Below are 18,405 nucleotides of genomic sequence, written 5' to 3'. Positions count from 1 at the left end.
ATTTGTCTCCAAAAATTGATTAAAAAATAAAAATATCCATTCCTTTTCAGCCATCCCCCTTTTTCCTCCTGCCTCCTTTTGAGGGGGGTACTCCCCATGTTGGCTGCTATTATAAGACAAAAGGCCCAATCCTAGCTAGGCCTACTCAGGAGTATTCAGTGGGATTTACTCCTAGGAAAATGAGGATAGGATTGCAGCCAAACAGTCTCTGGGTCTCAGTTTCACATCAGTTTGCAATTAGCAGATACATACAAAACAAAATCTTCCCCTCCCGTGGCAAATTCATCACTTCTCTCTCCCCACTCCCTTTCCAAAATCCTCCAGGTGTGCTGCTAACAAACCCAGGGCACAAGCCTAACCAGGTCTACTCAGAAGTAAGTCCTATCTTCTTCAATGGGACTTACTCTCAGGTAAGTGTGGTTAGGATTGCAGCCTCAGAGTGCTGGCAGCTGTTTTTTTGTTTCTAGTGTATAATTATAATACCTTCATCCCCATGTTGGGGGTAACTGAGGTGAGGTGATGTAATGGGGAGCTGTGGCCACAAGGATCAGGGGAGCCGCAGGCTAGAAAAGTTTGAAAACCACTGACCTAAGTTGTTATTTCAAAATACTAGCACATGCCAGGATTTTTAAAAATAGGTCTAAAAATAAATAGTGGATATGACTTATCATTTTCTTATTAACACTCTCTACTTATTTAGATGCTTTCTAAATTAAGTTCTTTCCTTCATTTGTATAACAAAAATTGATCAGATTCCACTTTTTCCAGCAATGTATTTGCATTTTATTAGTAATGTTTACTGCCAAGTTTGTCTAAGCAGATATTGCTGTCAAACCTTTTGTAAATTGGACATCTGCTTGAGCTCAGTGAGGTTCTTGCTAAATGACTGACGTCGTAAATCAACCCATCAACAGGAAAAGCTTCATTTTGCTAGATTTACAGCCCAACACTATACTGATGCTGCAACTGCTTTGCTGCACATTTAGCAAAGACAGCTCAATGTCGGTACAACTGCTGTATTCAAAACCCATTGGACCAAGGGGGAGGAGGATCACGACAGCCCTATCCACGCCTTGCTGCTGCAGTCCTCCCAGTAACACCACCAGTATCCGTGGAGAAACAGCCTGAAACCAGTACAACATCAGCTTGATGTGCAAGGAAGTGAGCTGGGGAGGGGTAGGTCCTGTGACCAGCCACTGCTGAGGTGGTACACCTAGTGGTTTCTAGAAATGAGTACCACAGAGATAGTCACCACTACCAACTATGGGTGAATGCCCCAGTAATTCACACTGCACAATGATGGCACTGCACCCCATGCCCTACAAGAGCTACTGTGCATAAGCAACAAAGAGAAAAGCGGAGAACTGCTAAGAATCCTAGCATCTACCTTCAAGTACTCTTATGCCACTCATCCAGATTTACATATCCAAGGAATACTGTTTTGACCATAGCAGTGCAAAGGATGAAAGATAGCTCCCTTGAGAGAGGGCAGTCATGTAAAGTAAACTGACAGGTTTCTCTATGGCAAGTCTCTTCATGATAAATACTGTTAATAATGATCATATCTAGCTAAAATGGCCCCTTCTGCACTGGAGGATCCAGGACATGTCACAAAGCAAGCCACAGTGGCACTCATGTAAGGCAGTGTTTGTAGCCTGATGCACAGAGTCACAGGCTGGGAAGCAGGGGAGGCAGGCTTGAGCCCAACCAAGGAGTTTGCCTCACCTAGCAGTGTCTCTGTATGACTGTATACAAAAGTCAACTTTTGTATGACTTACTGGACTTGGCACAGACAAAAGGAGAAGTGGAAGCAGCCATACTGCTAACCCACAAAATTGCTCTTTAACCACTCAGTCACACCAGGACACAGGCAAAGCGCACCTCATGGAACATTTAGCATCCTGCATCACCACAAACACCTGTCTGGAAGTCTGTAGCAGGTGAACATACTGGGAAGCACCGCATCGACCAATCTTGACCTTGCATGTGACGAAGGGCACCTACTGCAGTGGCTGGCCTGCCTATCTATGGTTTTCATCCCACCTTTCTTCTGATAATTGGGGTGCTCAAGGTGGCATACACCCACAACCATTCTGTCAGGACCCAAATGAGTGGGCACTTGGATGTATCAGATAGAGGCTTGTATGGAAGGGAGAGGCAGTTTTCGGAGCTGAATTGGTGAATGGAAATTTCCAGGATGGGTTGAGGAGGGAGGCTACTGGGAGTGGGAGTGGTTACTGATTTCAATGGCTGAAAAAGTAACGAAAAAAAATGCCAGTAAGAAAACATAAGCGGCAGCTCTGTGGACACATTTTATTTTTTATCTTCTGGCTTTAGTGGTAACTCCTTACAGAAAGGTGCAATCATCTAACAAGGTTGCTTGTTAGTAGTTAATTAACCGTGTTATTTCAAAAATTGCATAAATTAGACTTCTTGTATTCATTTGCATATCACACGTTTTCAAAAATATGCGATCCAAGACTTTGTTTATTGAAAGGTGTCTGTAGGCTACCAGGAAGAGGAAAGAGCATTTCCTTATCAGAGCCTCCCATAGCCCACTGGTTAGGAGGATGGCAACTGATACCTGCAGCTACATACTATTACAGGTGGGGGTGGGAATACTGTCAGTTCTCTTTATACACAAATTTGCTTATCTGTGAGGTGGCAGAATTGCCACATACCTCTTATTATCTGTAGTTCTGTTCTTGTTATCAACTAATATTGTGCCCATGCACATGGGGCAGGGAGGTTTGGCACAGCTCCGAGCAGGCAGGCAGGGGCAAGAGAGGTTGCAGGCGGAGAAAAAGATGACACAGAGGTCCTCACAAGCAGAAGACATCTCCAGCACTGTGCTTATACTGTATACAGCCAATGGGGGAGGGGGTCGTGGTTATCGTGTCCAGCCAATTATACTCCTTGTTTCTAAGAAAGTTGTCTGGAATGGATCAATTTTCTGCATCAAATGGGCATTGGTTTTGGCCCATGGAGAAATTGTTAGACACATTTCTGTCCATTTCGAAATTTTCCCCCACCATCTTGAACACCATCTCAGGAACTTCAGCTGAATCTTCACAATCCTTGCAATGATGAGAGGCTCAGTATGAGAGGTCTCTGATAGACTACCACAGGGCTGGGTGGAACTGGAACTGGGGCAAGCCCAGGAAAGGAACCAAGAGGCAGATGGAGGAAGGGAATGTGTGAAGCAACCCCCTTCTCCATTTCTCCCAAGGGGCTACTTGATTCTATGGCAACCCAAGGGTCAGCATAGAATTAAGAGCCTCCGTGTCTGGTGACACAGAGGCTCAGGATCCAGTGGAGCAAAGCTCCACCAGTCTCATCTCCCTCCTGCCCTGCTCCCTCCCCCGGCACGCCTCCTCCTCCTCCCTCTGCCTCCCCCTGCCCTGGAACGCCACCTCCCCACCTGTCCCCACCTACCTCTGCTGCCTGATGGTCTGCATGACCACCGAGCGGCAGAGCTCTGGTGCTGCGGCGAGTCATCCGTGCTAGGGCTGCAACAATGTGCACCAGTGGTGAGCCAGCACACAGTGCATAGGATTGGGCCCCTAGGCTACTATCTTACCCACACTTACCCGGGATTGTCCCATTTACTATTATTGTTAAAAGCATAGTAGTACAGATCTGCAACATTTCCCCAAATGCAGTCACATGCCATGGTAGCATCAAGTCTATTACATTAAAAATAAAATATTAAAATGAACGGGGACTCACCTGAAATTGGCTTACAACCCACCTAGTGGGTTCCAACCCACAGTTTGAGAAGATAATGGAAAGAGACTCTTTTTAAGTTAGTATTAGGGTTAAAATGGCTGTCAGGAAAATGCAATAGTGAATTGACTTGATATGTAACATAACTGAACCTGGCAGTTAATGACTTTCCTTCAGTGTGAAATTATTTTCACCTTTGTAAGCGATCTGTGCTGCTTATTTAAAAATGATTACTGCTTTATCCTGGTAGGTTTTGCTTTCTTCAATAATGTCATTGTTCCTTACTTTTAGCATAATCATTTGTAATATTCATTCCTGTACTTAAAATTTAGAGAAGAATATATTAAAAGTGGATGTTATCCGCAGTTTATTTCCCCTTATTGAGCTGTTGTTGTCCCATAATCTAACATATTCATATTCTCATTACAATGCTTTTGATCTGTGTATTCCTACATAAATATTACCCACGCTACCTTGGTGATCCCTTTGCTAAAAAGCAAAGCAGGGCCTTTTCTGTATTCTGTCTTTCTGGAACTCTCCATCAAGGGCTCCTTCTTTGTATAGCTTTGCTGTCAGACAAAAACATTTTTATTTGTAAAATTATTTTGTGGGATCTGTGGAGCCTGCTGGTATTGTTCTGATATTCACTGGTTTTATTCTTTGATTTTTCTTGTGAAGGATTTAGATTATTTAATGTCACTGTTATAGAAATGCAACTAAGGCCCAAATCCTAACCAACTTTCAAGCACTGGCATAGCAGTGCAATGGGACGTGTGCTTCATCCTGCAGTTGGGGGGGGCACTCACGGAGGCCTCCCCAAAGTAAAGGAATGTTTGTTCCCTGACTTCAGAGGTGCATTGCCCTTATGTCGCTGCTGGAAAGTGAGTTAGGATTGCACCCTAAGGCATTTTATAAATAAAAAATTAAACGAGGCCTTTTGCCTTTCAGAGTGGAAAAGCCACAAATGGTGCAGGAGTAATTGACCTCACATTGGATGATGAAGATGACGGCTCTTCTCAAGGTAAGTGGTGAGAAATTGAGCCATGGGAATTGGCTAGCTGGAGCTGAGTAATAGTCTAAAATCATTTGCCTCTTGGACATTGGTAGAGACCAGAGATTAGAATGCCTAAAAATATTCTGTCAGAAAATACTGTTCAAATAAGTTGGCTTGAAATTTGAAAATACCTTCTGGTGTTTTAGGGTACAGTTCTTGGGTGGGTAGTAATAATATGATACATGCAGTGTGCCTGTTCTTAAATAAAACATTCTAGAGATAAGAGACAATAAGAAATCTTAAAGTGTTTTAATAGAATTTATATTTTGTATTGATCCATATGTTTAGGGTCTTCATTTCCCATTTCATATTCTGGGGATTGATCCAAATAAAAAAGACATAATGCTGTAGGCTGCTCAGATATTGCTTATAAGTGGTAGAGAGCAATAGTGAGGACTGCAGCCTTAGGCTGCAATCCTAACCAACTTTCCAGCACTGACATAAGGGCAGTGCAACTCTGAGGTAAGGGAACAAATATTCCCTTACTTTGAGGAGGCCTCTGTGAGTGCCACCCAACTGCAGGATGCAGCACATGCCCCACTGGCACAGCTATGCTAGTGCTGGAAAGTTGGTTAGGATTGCGCCCTTAGTCTTACTGATCTTAAATATGTATGATTGCAGCCAAAGTATCTTGTCAGCTATGGATTAAGTAGAATGGCTGAAACTCAGTTTCTCCAGGGTTCCTGGAAACTTCCGAACAGATTCCATATGAGCATAACTGCTTGAACTGTACCAGTGTATTTCTCTGTAAAATGGAAGTAGGAACTGTATGGGCAAGATTTTCCTGATAGATGCTTTTCTCACACCCCGTGCAAAAATAGAATAAAAGGGAAACCCAAGTTGGGAAGCACCTCTAGGAATTCATTTGCAGTAGAATTAGAGAAGTATATGAAATGACTTTTTCAGCTGCCCTTTTCTGTTGTCCATAACTGCACATTTGGTTTTGTGTAAGCAGGTAGCAAGAAGCAGAACCAGAACATTCCTGGAATAAGCTTGTCCACCTTGTCCACCCAGTCCATAGCTCGTCCTTTGCAGCCGGTACAGTCAAGCCCTCTCCAACAGGCGGGTGCGCCATCAAGTAGCCTATCGCAGACCACCATACATGTTCTCCCCACAGGTAATTTCACTACTTGTAGTTCTTTCTGTACTGTTGAAAGCCACTGCTACAGGAGAGAGAGTGGTTCATCATTCTGATCATATTTTAGCATGTTTTCCATAGGCAGACCAAGTAGGCCTCTGTGTACAGCTCTGAAAACAGTCATCTAAGCTAGGAAAAGTGAATAGCTTCATATGGAAAAAGAGATTCCAGAACAGTACGCTTTTATTATGGATGCAATATCTGCAAGTGGTCATAGAAATTCAGAAATACTGAGCAGCTGCAACAGGTCAGCTCAGACCTGTGCCAGAGATGCAAGTCTACTGATGCAAGTCTGCATAGATCTGTATCTGTGCCACCTGTCCCGGGCCCAATCCACTCATCCATCACCACGCTCCCTCTGCTCCTACACCAGATTTACCTGCTCCAGAGGGCATTTCTCCATATCGTAGCACGAATGGAAAGGGTCTGCTGGCCTTCCTGCCAGCGCTACTAGTGCTTTACAGCACTTTTGTGACAGTGCACGTTGCAGAGCACATACTCCACCAGTGCAGTGATAGTGTAAGATTGGGCTGTAATTCTGTTACAGGTTACCAGTTCCAAATTGTGGTTCTTTTACTGTGGATATTAAATTCTTTGAAAGGTGCCTCTTCCTGCACATATCTGTATTTTCTTCAATATACCCTATTACTGACAAGTGCAGTTCAGTATTAGGATAAACTGGCTTCATTTTGCCTGATTCATATGCCTCAGTTTTCTGGAATTGTACTTTCTACCTCAAGAATCTATTGATTGCATCAACTTCTTTTTTCTAGCCCAGACAACTGTGAATGTAACCCATCGTCCAGTGACTCAGGCCCCTGCCAGGCTCCCAGTACCAGTTCCAAGAGCCCCTGCTAATCATCAGGTGGTCTACACTACTCTGCCTGCACCATCAGGACAAAATCCAGTGCGAACCACTGTCATGCAGAGCCCTAGTTTAAGGCAGGTCAACCCACAAAGTTCAGGTAAGCAGCATTTTGCATAGATAGTTTTTAAATCTGTGGGCAGGATCCGGTGTGGTTTCTTATACTGCTTTGAGAATTTTACAAAAATATGGATAAATTCAAAATGTTGAGATACTAGATGTTTTAAAACCATTGCTAACAGAGATATAAGAATTCACAATCACAAACCAGAAGTGAGTTGTGATAGCATTTTTTAGCTTTTCTAAGGAATGGGGAGCCCTGCAGAGGGCTCTGTGGCTTCCCACACCCTCGAGAGGGCAAATGCTATGAGGGGTAAGGAAAAAAAAAAGCCCTTTGTTCCCCAGCAGGAGTGCAGTTGTGGTGAACATGTTGTCACCATCCCCCTGCCCCGCCCTTTAAGGGAGCAGAGATAGGACTTCCCTTTCTGGGATGTCACAACACCCCACTTTGAGAACCTCTGACTTAATCAAACAAATGAACTTAACATTTATCATCACCAAATAACATTGTATTTCTAGCATCCTTAATGTGTCTTTCTTCTGATGTCTGTATAGGTGTGACAGTCCGAGTGCCTCAAACGACTGCATATGTTGTAAACAGTGGGCTGGCCTTGGGATCTGGGGGCCCTCAGCTCACAGTACATCACCGGCCACCTCAAGTGCATTCTGTAAGTACCATTTCCAATAACTGAGGTGAACATTCAGAATAGAATCTTTCTACCCATCTTCTGTCTTGTATGCCAGGGGTTGGCAACTTTTTTGTTTTCCCTCAGCTAACCAGATAAGGAGCTTCCACAAATCTTATCAGGCCCACCAGTCTTATGTTTGATGCATCTGCCCAAGAAAATTCACAGTGAAAGGCTTAGCAAAAGCTTTTGCAGACCTCAACAAAATCCTTAAAAAGTTTGAAAGCATGGACCTCAACACCAAAAGGTTTTAATTATTAAAGAGGAAAGTTCATGGTACATTATCTGCTTACTAGCAAATCTGTGATGAAAACAAGAAACAAACCACCATGGGAATATTTCTGAAAAGAATGATGCCTCCTCAAGAAGAGTCTCAGGCAGGTCTTTCAGAAGGAGGCATTGTTCTTATAGGAGATAATGGCTCCATGCATCCTATTGGCCCTGAAGACCTTATAGTGAGATAAGATGTAGAGGTAGAAGACAATGATATTGCTGATCCTAACTCTGTGTAGGCCTAGGCTAATGTGTGTGGTTGTGTCTTTATTTTTAACAAAAAAGTGTAAAAAGTAAAAAGAAAAAAATTGTAAAATGAAAAAAACTTCTAGAATAAGGAAATGAAGAAAGAAGATATTTTATATAGTTGTACAATGTGTTTGTGCATTAAGCTATGTGTAACTACTAAAGAGTCAAAGAGTTTTAAAAAGAAAAAACTTAACAGTAAGCCAGGGTTAATTTATTTTGAAGGAAAGATATTTTTAAATGAATTTACAGCACAATCCTATCTTGCGCTAGAACAGGCAGACCAGGAAGCCTGTGCTGTATCCAGCACAAGATTGAGGCCAGAAGTGGCTCAGCCGGAGGCAAGGGGAAACTCTTCCTCTTACCCCCGGGTAAACCACCATGGCCCCAATGTGTCTCCTTGGACTTGTGCCACCTCCGGAGGTGTCCCCGGGACTGCCCTTCCCCCACCCTGGAACGCCTCCCTCCCGCTTCCTCCCTGCCCGCCCCAGACCCCTGTGTCAGCTGAACTCAGCAAATGCAACCCTCCCTTCTGAAGTCGGTGTGGCGGTTGGTTGCAGCCTCCGCGGGCCGGCACACATCCCTGCACCGGCCCAGCTGGCTCTCGAGGAGACACAAACATGTGAATAGTTGGTCTCCACATCACTGGACCAGGGCAATGCGCCTCAAAGCACTGCCATGTGAGATGAGGGATCCCAGGACATTTTGGCAGTTGTGTGTGTGTGTGTGTGTGAGAGAGAGAGAGAGAGAGAGAGAGAGATACCTGGCATGCGTTGCACAATGATGAAATCGCCTAATGACTCATTTCGCAGAATGTATCCCTGTCATTGTGTGAAATACCCACTGTATTGAAATCAGTTGAATTAACTGGATGTTTGTCCTACTGTGGATCCCCCTAGGCCACCATTTTGTTTTGAAGAATGAAGCCTAAAATAAACTTTGGCACCCTCTTGCTTGCCTCAACTCTGAAAACAGCTCTGATTCCCCCCCTCCCCGATGAACTTTCCTACCTGAAACAGAGGAACATGTTTCACTCTCTTGTTGCTTGCTAGATTTAGTCATAGTCCACTGTTGAGATCTGGGAAGCACCCTTGATTGCACTAACTGATTGGCTAAAAGAGTATACATTTTGAAAAGAGGGACTGCCTCTTCTCTCACTGCCCTTGCACCTCATTTCTTAAACATTTTTCTGTCCCTTAGGAGCCCTTGAGGCCTGTGCACCCAGCCCCACTGCCAGAGGCCCCGCAGCCATCACGCTTGCCTCCTGAAGCTGCCAACACCTCTTTGCCTCAGAAGCCACACCTGAAGCTAGCACGTGTGCAAAGCCAGAACGGCATTGTGTTGTCCTGGAGTGTTTTGGAAGTGGACCGGAGCTGTGCCAGTGTTGACAGCTATCATCTGTATGCATATCACGAGGACCCCAGTGCCACTGTGCCCTCCCAATGGAAAAAGATTGGGGAAGTGAAAGCCCTCCCCTTGCCTATGGCGTGCACACTGACTCAGTTTGTGTCTGGCAGCAAGTACTACTTTGCAGTCCGTGCTAAAGACATCTATGGACGTTTTGGACCCTTCTGTGACCCCCAGTCAACAGATGTAATTGCTTCCCAAAGCAGTTAAAGTAGGGAGTTGGAAGGGTTCCTTTCTTGCCCCACAGTTGCAGCTTACTCTGGTTTTGGGTTTATTCTCATGCATGAAACTAACTGTAAAATCCCCTCTGCAGGATTATTTTGGGATAGCTCTGTCATACACTACAAAAATTTATAACCAAAACCAAAATAAATTCCTAGCCTGCAGTGGGAAAGCTTGTATTTCTGATGAAGTATGAAGTCCTTCTCTCCTTCCTTCACAAGCTACTCTACCTGATAAAAAGCAAGGCCCCTGAGTTGTGGGAATTTGGTTTCATACTGTTATGTCTGAGTGGGCTGAACAGGAATTGAAGCGCTGGCACAAGGGCAGGAAGAGTGATCAGGGAAGAGGGAAGCCAGGATTCAGGGTCTCTTTTTCTTTTGTATTGGAACAGTGACCAGTCTTACCTTACAAGATGTTGCCTTCTTTATAGAGGGCAAAAGGACCTTGTATGTGGCCAGTTCTTGAGGAATGTATGTGCATCTACTTATTGGGGATTAGGAGGAGAGATTGGCTAGCGTACAGAGTGCTCACCACCAGAACCAGAGAGCATTCTGAAGCCAGACTGAAAGCAGGTTTGTAGACTACTTCATTTGCATTTCCAGTAGCTTCCTGACCCTCCTCATCTGTGTCCCCCTATTCTTAAAAAATTTATTTTGTGCCTTAATCAGTAATTTCAAAAATAAATGCAGTCATGCTTTCTGTGTTTTCTTCCTTCTTTTGCCCTCTTTCTTTTTTCTGTTCTTCTGCTAGCCCCAAAATATCATCATTTCCTTATAGACTCTTTGGAAGTGTAGCACTCAGCTGTCTTGGGGATAATTTCCGCTTGAGATGATTTAGTCCAACATTTTAAATGGCTGGTTCTGATTAACATCTGAAGATGAGTCATATGGGACAGTATTTGGCTATATCATGTTGTTCTGGAAGAAGTTGGTGTGCAGTATAAATTAGTCAGCGAGCTGGATGACCTTGTTCTCCTCACTCACACTTAGGGTGCTATAATAAGCCAAATTATTTTTTGCCCGAGGGACTTTGATTAAATCTAATATTGATACAACCTTTCATTCTTTCAATGAATTGAGCCAAGGCATCAGAACAGGGTCTTCACCTCCTTCCATCCCAAACAAGCATGCTTAAACTGCACTTGATGTGGATGCTGAACAGAGCTGTTCTGTGCCGTCTTCCATAGGAAAGCAGCACATCTCTCGTCTTCCTGATTTCATGTCTCCAGTTGAGGGATGGGTGGCAACTCTTCTCACTCTGTCCAGTGTCTAACTGTTCTCTAACTTTTTATTTGAATACTTATAGTTGAAATTGAAATGTAAGGCTCAAAGGGAGAAAGCCTGAAATTGGAATCATGTTTATAATTGTGTATTTTGGGAAGTCAGGGTCTGCAAGAACGTAGTATGGAACCAAGTTCTCTGAGTGTTTATAGATGATACACCTTGTGTCCTCATCTACTTTACATTTCTCACTCTAGAATCCTTTTGAGTGTCATGGAACCTTCCTTTGAATCATTGGCTTAATGTCTCTAATGGCTCCAGTCAAAAATTTTCTTTGAAGTGGATGATTTTTTAATTGCTATTTTTGTGAGAAATTTCTCAGTTTCAAGCAGACAGTGAACACTTAAATTGGTTTGTCTCACTTGTTTAGTAGTGGTGCTATCCCTTCAGAAACAGGACTACTTAATTTGCCTGCTTTGCTAGCAGTTTGTTACAGAAGAAACCAATGATCTGCCTACAGTGGCAATTGCTATGATAATGTTTACTCAGTTTGGAACATATTTTGGTCCTCTGAATTTTATTAAGAGTAATGCTTTAAAAAACTCAGCTTCAGAAGAGTACCAAAAGCCTGTGGGAAGGAACATTTCACTACAAAAATGTATTGAAAAGAAGAAAAATTAAAAACTAGATGCTTACCACTACTCCTTGTGACTGCAGCAATCCCAGTAGTATGTAGCCAAAGATGTCATTTGTTTGAGCCTTTTTTATTGGAGAAAATGGTCCCCTCTCTTATTATTGTACTTGGGCAGTAAAGTCAAGAGAGTGAGCATAATTATAGGGTTTGGGGATTGAGGATACCTGGGGCATGCATTCTAAACAACGGCAGCCAAAGATAATTCTTGAACATGTCACCCCAAAAAATCCTCTAGATGTACCCAAAAAAGATGTGAACCCTTGTTTTAAAGAACCATGCCTACATACCCCTCAGTATAGCTGATATTAGCAACTATGCTTTTACTATTGCACATTGTTCTTCTGCTTCCATTCAACTTTGAACCAAGCAAACTTCTGACAGATCCCAATTCCAATGTTTGATAAATTAGATCTAACATTGTCTGCCTCTGTGCATAATCTTGTCTTCAGATCTGAGAATTGAAATTTTCAGTTTGTTTTTTTTAAAGAAAATCTTTCTGAAGCAGAATGGATGTATCTGACTTTACGAGACAACACAAAGTGGAAGGCAGCAGTAGGGGCTCAAATGAGCAGTATACAACATCCCATCTTATGACCTTGTGTCTGGTGCTGGGTTTCATTTGGTTTTTATTCCAAAGAAGAAAATCACCTTATAACTCTGAGCATCTACTGGGCCTTGGAGATTAACTCTTCCTTTTTTATCAAAGTATTATAAACTACACTGAATTACACAATACCAAGCTGCAAAGTGCTTATTGTGAAATTGTGTGTCTGACTCTGCACTGTGTGTGCATTATAGATTGGGCAAAGAAGATCTTTTCTATGAATCCTAAGGAAGAGAGGGGTGGGAGGGGAGGGATTTTAGTCTCCACATTGTACTTGTCAGTATTTTTTTCATCATGCTTTCCTTACTGCAGTATATGGCTGGTCCATGCTTGAAAATTATGTTTTCTACTGCGATTAAATGTGAAACTGATGTCTGTTGTTTTCATCTGTATTTCAGCAATCTTTGTCTTTTAATACTTGAAAATCCTTCTTCTAGTTAGTTACAAATTTCATTCCAGAGAAATGGGCAAGTGAACTGTTCTGACTATTCAGACATGAGAAGGTGGTAGACAATTGCTGCTAAAATTCTTACAAGTCCCTTCAGTTTACTTGCTTGTATGTATCTCATTCTGTCTCTAAGCTAGAAAACCTTTCATGTAAAGCGTAATGGCTCTTATGTCAGAGGCTTGGATAGGGACAGGGAGAGACAACATGTGCTTGCTTGCCATACTGGTGGCTTGATGGATAAAGATGGGATGCTCAAGCATGTTGGCAAATGTTCTGAGATCTCTGAACATACAATTACACTGTGTGTTTCAAGGATCACCAAGGCTAGCTGTCTAGTTGTATTGGGGAAATTACTGTGCCTCATTAAGTGTATACATTGCACATGAAGGACTCAAGGAGAACTGCAAAGCTTTTGGAGCAAAAGGACAGTTGCTGGGATTAGAATGTGGAGTTGTGCTGCAATAAATCATATTGGTGATTTCACTTTCACTTCAGACACTTTGTCTTCATTGGCCTGTAACCTGGAATCCACATAACATATAGGGCCAGATAGTGTATGAATAGCTTCATACCTTGTTTCCCTGAATAGCCACCTCACAGTATTGGGTAGTGGAGCTGCAAATGCAGTACAAAACTAAGTTCAGATGATGCAGCCTTAGAATTCCTTTTAGTATTTTTATTCAGTCAGCAGCAAAAATATCGAGGTTTTTTCAGAACGATTTATTGAAGACTTTAACCCCCCCCCCTTTTGTGTATTGAGAGGATGAAAACTAATTACCAATGTTTTGGCAAAACAGAGGAGGCCCTTCTAGTATTCCCACAAACAGGGTACCTTATCTTTCCTGTATCCAGCTGAGAAGAGTAAAATGTACAAGTAGATAAGAACACAAAATTAAAATGTGTTTTTTTTTAATCATTGGATCCAACCAATATTTTAAAACACTTGGACTGGTTTCTCATCTTACTGTGCTGGCTTTCCTGTTTGAAAGTGTATTTTAAAGTGCTGTCTGGGCCTGACGTTTTATCTGTAAATAAAGTTAACTGGACAGCCAAACTTCGGGGTACTTGTTGGACTTGAGTAACTTATCGGCTACTGGCAAATAAACTCCTACAAAAACCCTTTATGTAAACTTGCACTCTGATTTTTTTTTTCTTCTGCAGATGACCATGTAAATAAAGGTAATGTAGGATGTACCAAAAAGTCCAGTTTAAGCAAGGCACTGGCAAACCCTAATTTTTGTATGCATTGTAGATTAGTGTCTGTATACGTGTTAATTGTAGTGGGGTTTTGTCTGACAAGCCTGAGATTTATACTTTGAAATAAAACTACTGGGTTTTTAATCTTTGGAGTTTGTGTGGTTGGTTCTGATCATCAAAAGGGTCTTGGATTTAAAACAAAAACCTCTCTGATGATTGCTATGACAGAATGGACTAGTGTTCATATGGAACCAGGCCACTCCCTCCTTTTTTCCCCTTGTATATTTTGTGCAAACACATATCTAGGTGACTTCAGTGGCTCAGAACCCAAAAGTAATTGGTGGTGATGTCATCATGTCACTGCTTGTTACTTAAGCGCCTGTGCAGTTGGGGGGGATGATGCCAGGGTCATGTGGCTCCCTGGCTGATAGAAGTTGCACCACCCTGGTCTAGAGGCTGTGTGGTCAAAGATAAGGATCATGACACCCATATTATGTGATAGATTTCTGGGGTTATGTGGTAAAGAATGGGAATCATAGCAATTGCACCATGCAACTGCTCATCCTGTTTTTCTAAGTTACTGAGTACGTGACCTGCCTGGTAGCTTGAAATGGTGACAGACACTTCAAGAGGTAGACATGTCAAGATTTCTACCACAATGGACAAGGAGCTCAGTAAAACACTCTAGAGTTCCCTCCCCTCCATCTTCTAGTCCCGTTTCCTCCTCCCCAGCCATATTCCAACAAACAGGCTGTGTGGAACTTGCTGGATGTGTAGGGATAGAGCAAGCAGGAAACAGTGGAAGATCTAAAAGTGAGGAGGATATTTGCAGCCTCCTCCTTGCTCATCTGGCTTTCTTGCTTAGCGGGCAAGATGAAGGAGAAGAAGGCAGAGTGATTTTGTTTTTGATCACTCATGGATGCAAGCGGGCAAGCAATAAGAACAGGATTACTGCTTGGCTCACATTCCTGCCTGCTTTGGTCCATGCTCCAACTGGAAAGTGCCATGAGAGGAGTACCTATTCAGTGAACAGCAAGTGCCAAGGACTGGACATTCATTCAGGCCAGGCAACACCGGTGTTCTTGTTAAATGAGAACTCTGTTTCTCACTCACACACACACAGATCAGATACTTTATTAACGGTCATCCGACCAGCTAGTCACAAATCAACACAACAAAATACACAAAATTAAAACCAACATCCCTTTACACATATATAAAATCATCAGTTTATACTCTCGATTTTCTTTCTTATCAACTGTGCAGCATGGCAGAAACGGGCCACCCTGAGCGATATATCAGGATTAACATCAGATAGCAGAAAAGCAAGCTGCTCCTCCACCTGCATCCCCGTTACAGCGCCAAAAATCGGGGAAATAAATTTAAATCGCAAATCATCATAGTTTGGACATTGCAGAACAATGTGGGCAGTTGTCTCCACCACATTATTATGGCAGGGGCAAAGTCTTTCTGAGTAAGGACACCTTGCATAACGTCCCAAAAGAACTGCTGATAGAAGTGCATTGCACCTGGCTTTAGTAAAAGCAATCCTGAATTTTGGAATAGTGATGTTATAAAAATATCTGGCAGGAGAAAGCATAAAAGCTTGATCCCCAAGAAAAACATATGTAGAAAGTCTGGCTCTCGCAGATCTCAATTCAAGATCCACCAACCTCTGATGCAAAATTTCTTTTGCGTCTCCCAGGCTCATCATCGTTAAAGACTCAGGGGAAAGATCGCAAAAATTAAAGTAGTCCAGGCACCTCTTTTCCCAGGAGCCTATAAAGGGATCCAAAAAGATCAAATGAGTAAAATTACCCTGTCTCGAGAGAATCTTCAAGAAATAATGCAAGGCATTTAGCCACATCGACATCTCTATACTTGGGATGCCAGATTCCAGCCTAACCACAGTATTCGGCACACATCGGGGGACATACATCAGTTGACGCAAAAATTTGGTCTGGATCACCTCTAAAGACGTGGTGTTTAAATATGGGGCGATCTCAGAACCATAAAGCAATTGAGCCCTAGTTTTAGCATTATGCAGCCTTAAAGCTGCAGGGAGAAATTTGGCACCTTTGGATGAATAAAAACGATAAATGGCACCAGATGTTTTCTGTGCTGGTTGACCAACATAGTTTTTATGGGCCAAACGGCCACCTTGATAGTGAAAAATCACCCCCAGGTATTTTATTAATTTAACCTGCTTGATGGGTTTCCCATTTAGGAGCCATCAATGGGCCTTATAGCGTCTGGCAAAAACCAACACCTTTGTTTTATCAGAATTAATGATCAATTTCTCCTGTGAGCTAACCAGGGCTAAATGGCGATGGGCCCTCCTCATGCCGACCTGTGTTCTTAATAATATAAGTACATCGTCAGCATATGCCAGAACAGGGACGTAACGATCAGCAAGCTTTGGAGGATGTAAGGCCAGATCATCAAAGGAGGTAATCAGTGAATTTATATAAAAATTAAATAAAAGGGGGGCAAGAACACAGCCCTGTCTGACCCCTTTATTAACTAAAATTGGTTTCGTTAAATGACCACTAGATGAACACCTAATCCTTATGCCAGAGTTGCTATATAAGCTGACCATAAGCAACACTAGTCGACGATCAATAGATGAAGCTGCAAACTTATCCCATAGCCTTTATCTAGGGATTAGGTCAAAAGCAGCCTTGAAATCAACAAAGGCTGCAAAAAGTCTTGAACCCCTAGTGGCCAGATGTTTCTCGACAAGGAATTGCAGCACCAAAGTCTGATCAAGGGGTGATCTTCTGGGGCAAAAGGCTGCCTGAATATCAGCTATAATGTCTTGAGATTCCATCCAGGCTAATAGCTTATCTCTTAGATGTAAAGCATAGAGTTTGCTAATAACATTTAGCAGGCTAATAGGCCTGTAATTTGAGGGAATTTCATGACCTCCTTTCTTATAAATGGGAACTATAATCGCCCAACCCCAATTTGAAGGCATATTAGCAGTTTCATCGATATACGAAAATAAAGCAGCCAAAGTTGGAGCCCACCAATCCTGGTGTTCTTTAAGCATATCACTCCTAATAAAATCTTCCCCTGGAGCTTTTCCACTTTTTACTCTCCTGATAAGAGAGACAACCTCCTCACTAGTTACAGGTTCCCAGGATGGAAAATCTTCAGATAATAATTTTGATCTTAAATCTGGACAGGGGGGTTCCTCTGATGCATAAATCCCCTGAAAGTGTTCCACCCATTCTGATGCTGTAATATGATTAGAGGCTCCTGAGGGAGACACTTTCAGTAGTGGGTTAATAGTATGCCAGAAAAGAGAAGTATTTTTCTGAATGGCCACACTAATTAAGTCTTCCCAATTTTTCTTTATGAAGATTTCCTTTTTAAGTTTGATGGTTTCCTTAAATTGCTTTTTTAAGTTTTTTAGATGCACATAATGAGCCTCCAATTGAGATTCTCTCGCCATAATCAGAGCAGCAGTAACCTGCTTCTTCAGGATCCTACATTCAAAATAGTAATAATAAGATCTACGTCTCAGACTGATATTGTTGCGCGTGTAACTACTTAAAAAAGGTTTTAAGGCAGCAACAACATTATTATAATGCGATAAAGGATCACCCTCCTTAGCTATAATTGCATCCCTAAAGCCCATTATCCGCTCACAACTCAAAAGCCCCTGAATTTTAACACTGACATGACTGGTCCATTTCACACATCTGGTCACAGGTCCTAGATGATCAGTAGGGTGATATAAGAACATAAGAACAGCCCCACTGGATCAGGCCATAGGCCCATCTAGTCCAGCTTCCTGTATCTCACAGCGGCCCACCAAATGCCCCAGGGAGCACACCAGATAACAAGAGACCTCATCCTGGTGCTCTCCCCTACATCTGGCATTCTGACGTAACCCATTCCTAAAATCAGGAGGTTGCGCATACACATCATGGCTTGTACCCCATAATGGATTTTTCCTCCAGAAACTCGTCCAATCCCCTTTTAAAGGCGTCTAGGCTAGACGCCAGCACCACATCCTGTGGCAAGGAGTTCCACAGACCGGCCACACGCTGAGTAAAGAAATATTTTCTTTTGTCTGTCCTAACCCGCCCAACACTCAATTTTAGTGGATGTCCCCTGGTTCTGGTATTATGTGAGAGTGTAAAGAGCATCTCCCTATCCACTCTGTCCATCCCCTGCATAATTTTGTATGTCTCAATCATGTCCCCCCTCAAGCGTCTCTTTTCTAGGCTGAAGAGGCCCAAACGCCGTAGCCTTTCCTCATAAGGAAGGTGCCCCAGCCCCGTAATCATCTTAGTCGCTCTCTTTTGCACCTTTTCCATTTCCACTATGTCTTTTTTGAGATGCAGCAACCAGAACTGGACACAATACTCCAGGAGTGGCCTTACCATTGATTTGTACAACGGCATTATAATACTAACCGTTTTGTTCTCAATACCCTTCCTAATGATCCCAAGCATAGAATTGGCCTTCTTCACTGCCACCGCACATTGGGTCGACACTTTCATCGACCTGTCCACCACCGCCCCAAGATCTCTTTCCTGATCTGTCACAGACAG

The 18,405-nt window shown here is 42.7% G+C and overlaps 1 protein-coding gene across 3 annotated transcripts in view; it reads left to right on the top strand.

Moving 5' to 3' along the window:
• Positions 1-13,984, top strand: part of ATF7IP (activating transcription factor 7 interacting protein) — a 104,609-nt gene extending 90,625 nt beyond the window's left edge. For all 3 annotated transcript variants that reach the window (XM_066633643.1, XM_066633644.1, XM_066633641.1), the window contains exons 11-15: positions 4,675-4,747; positions 5,736-5,897; positions 6,692-6,883; positions 7,399-7,511; positions 9,249-13,984. In XM_066633643.1, coding sequence (XP_066489740.1) covers positions 4,675-4,747; positions 5,736-5,897; positions 6,692-6,883; positions 7,399-7,511; positions 9,249-9,665 — 957 coding nt within the window. In that variant the 3' untranslated portion in view covers positions 9,666-13,984. The remainder of the gene's footprint in view (positions 1-4,674; positions 4,748-5,735; positions 5,898-6,691; positions 6,884-7,398; positions 7,512-9,248) is intronic.
• The last annotated feature ends 4,421 nt before the right edge of the window (positions 13,985-18,405 follow it).

Source organism: Tiliqua scincoides, chromosome 7, assembly GCF_035046505.1.
Source record: "Tiliqua scincoides isolate rTilSci1 chromosome 7, rTilSci1.hap2, whole genome shotgun sequence".
In the NCBI taxonomy this organism is placed as follows: Eukaryota; Metazoa; Chordata; class Lepidosauria; order Squamata; family Scincidae; genus Tiliqua; species Tiliqua scincoides.
The sequence above is the reverse complement of the archived record's forward strand: the minus strand, read 5'-3'. Positions and strand labels throughout refer to the sequence as shown.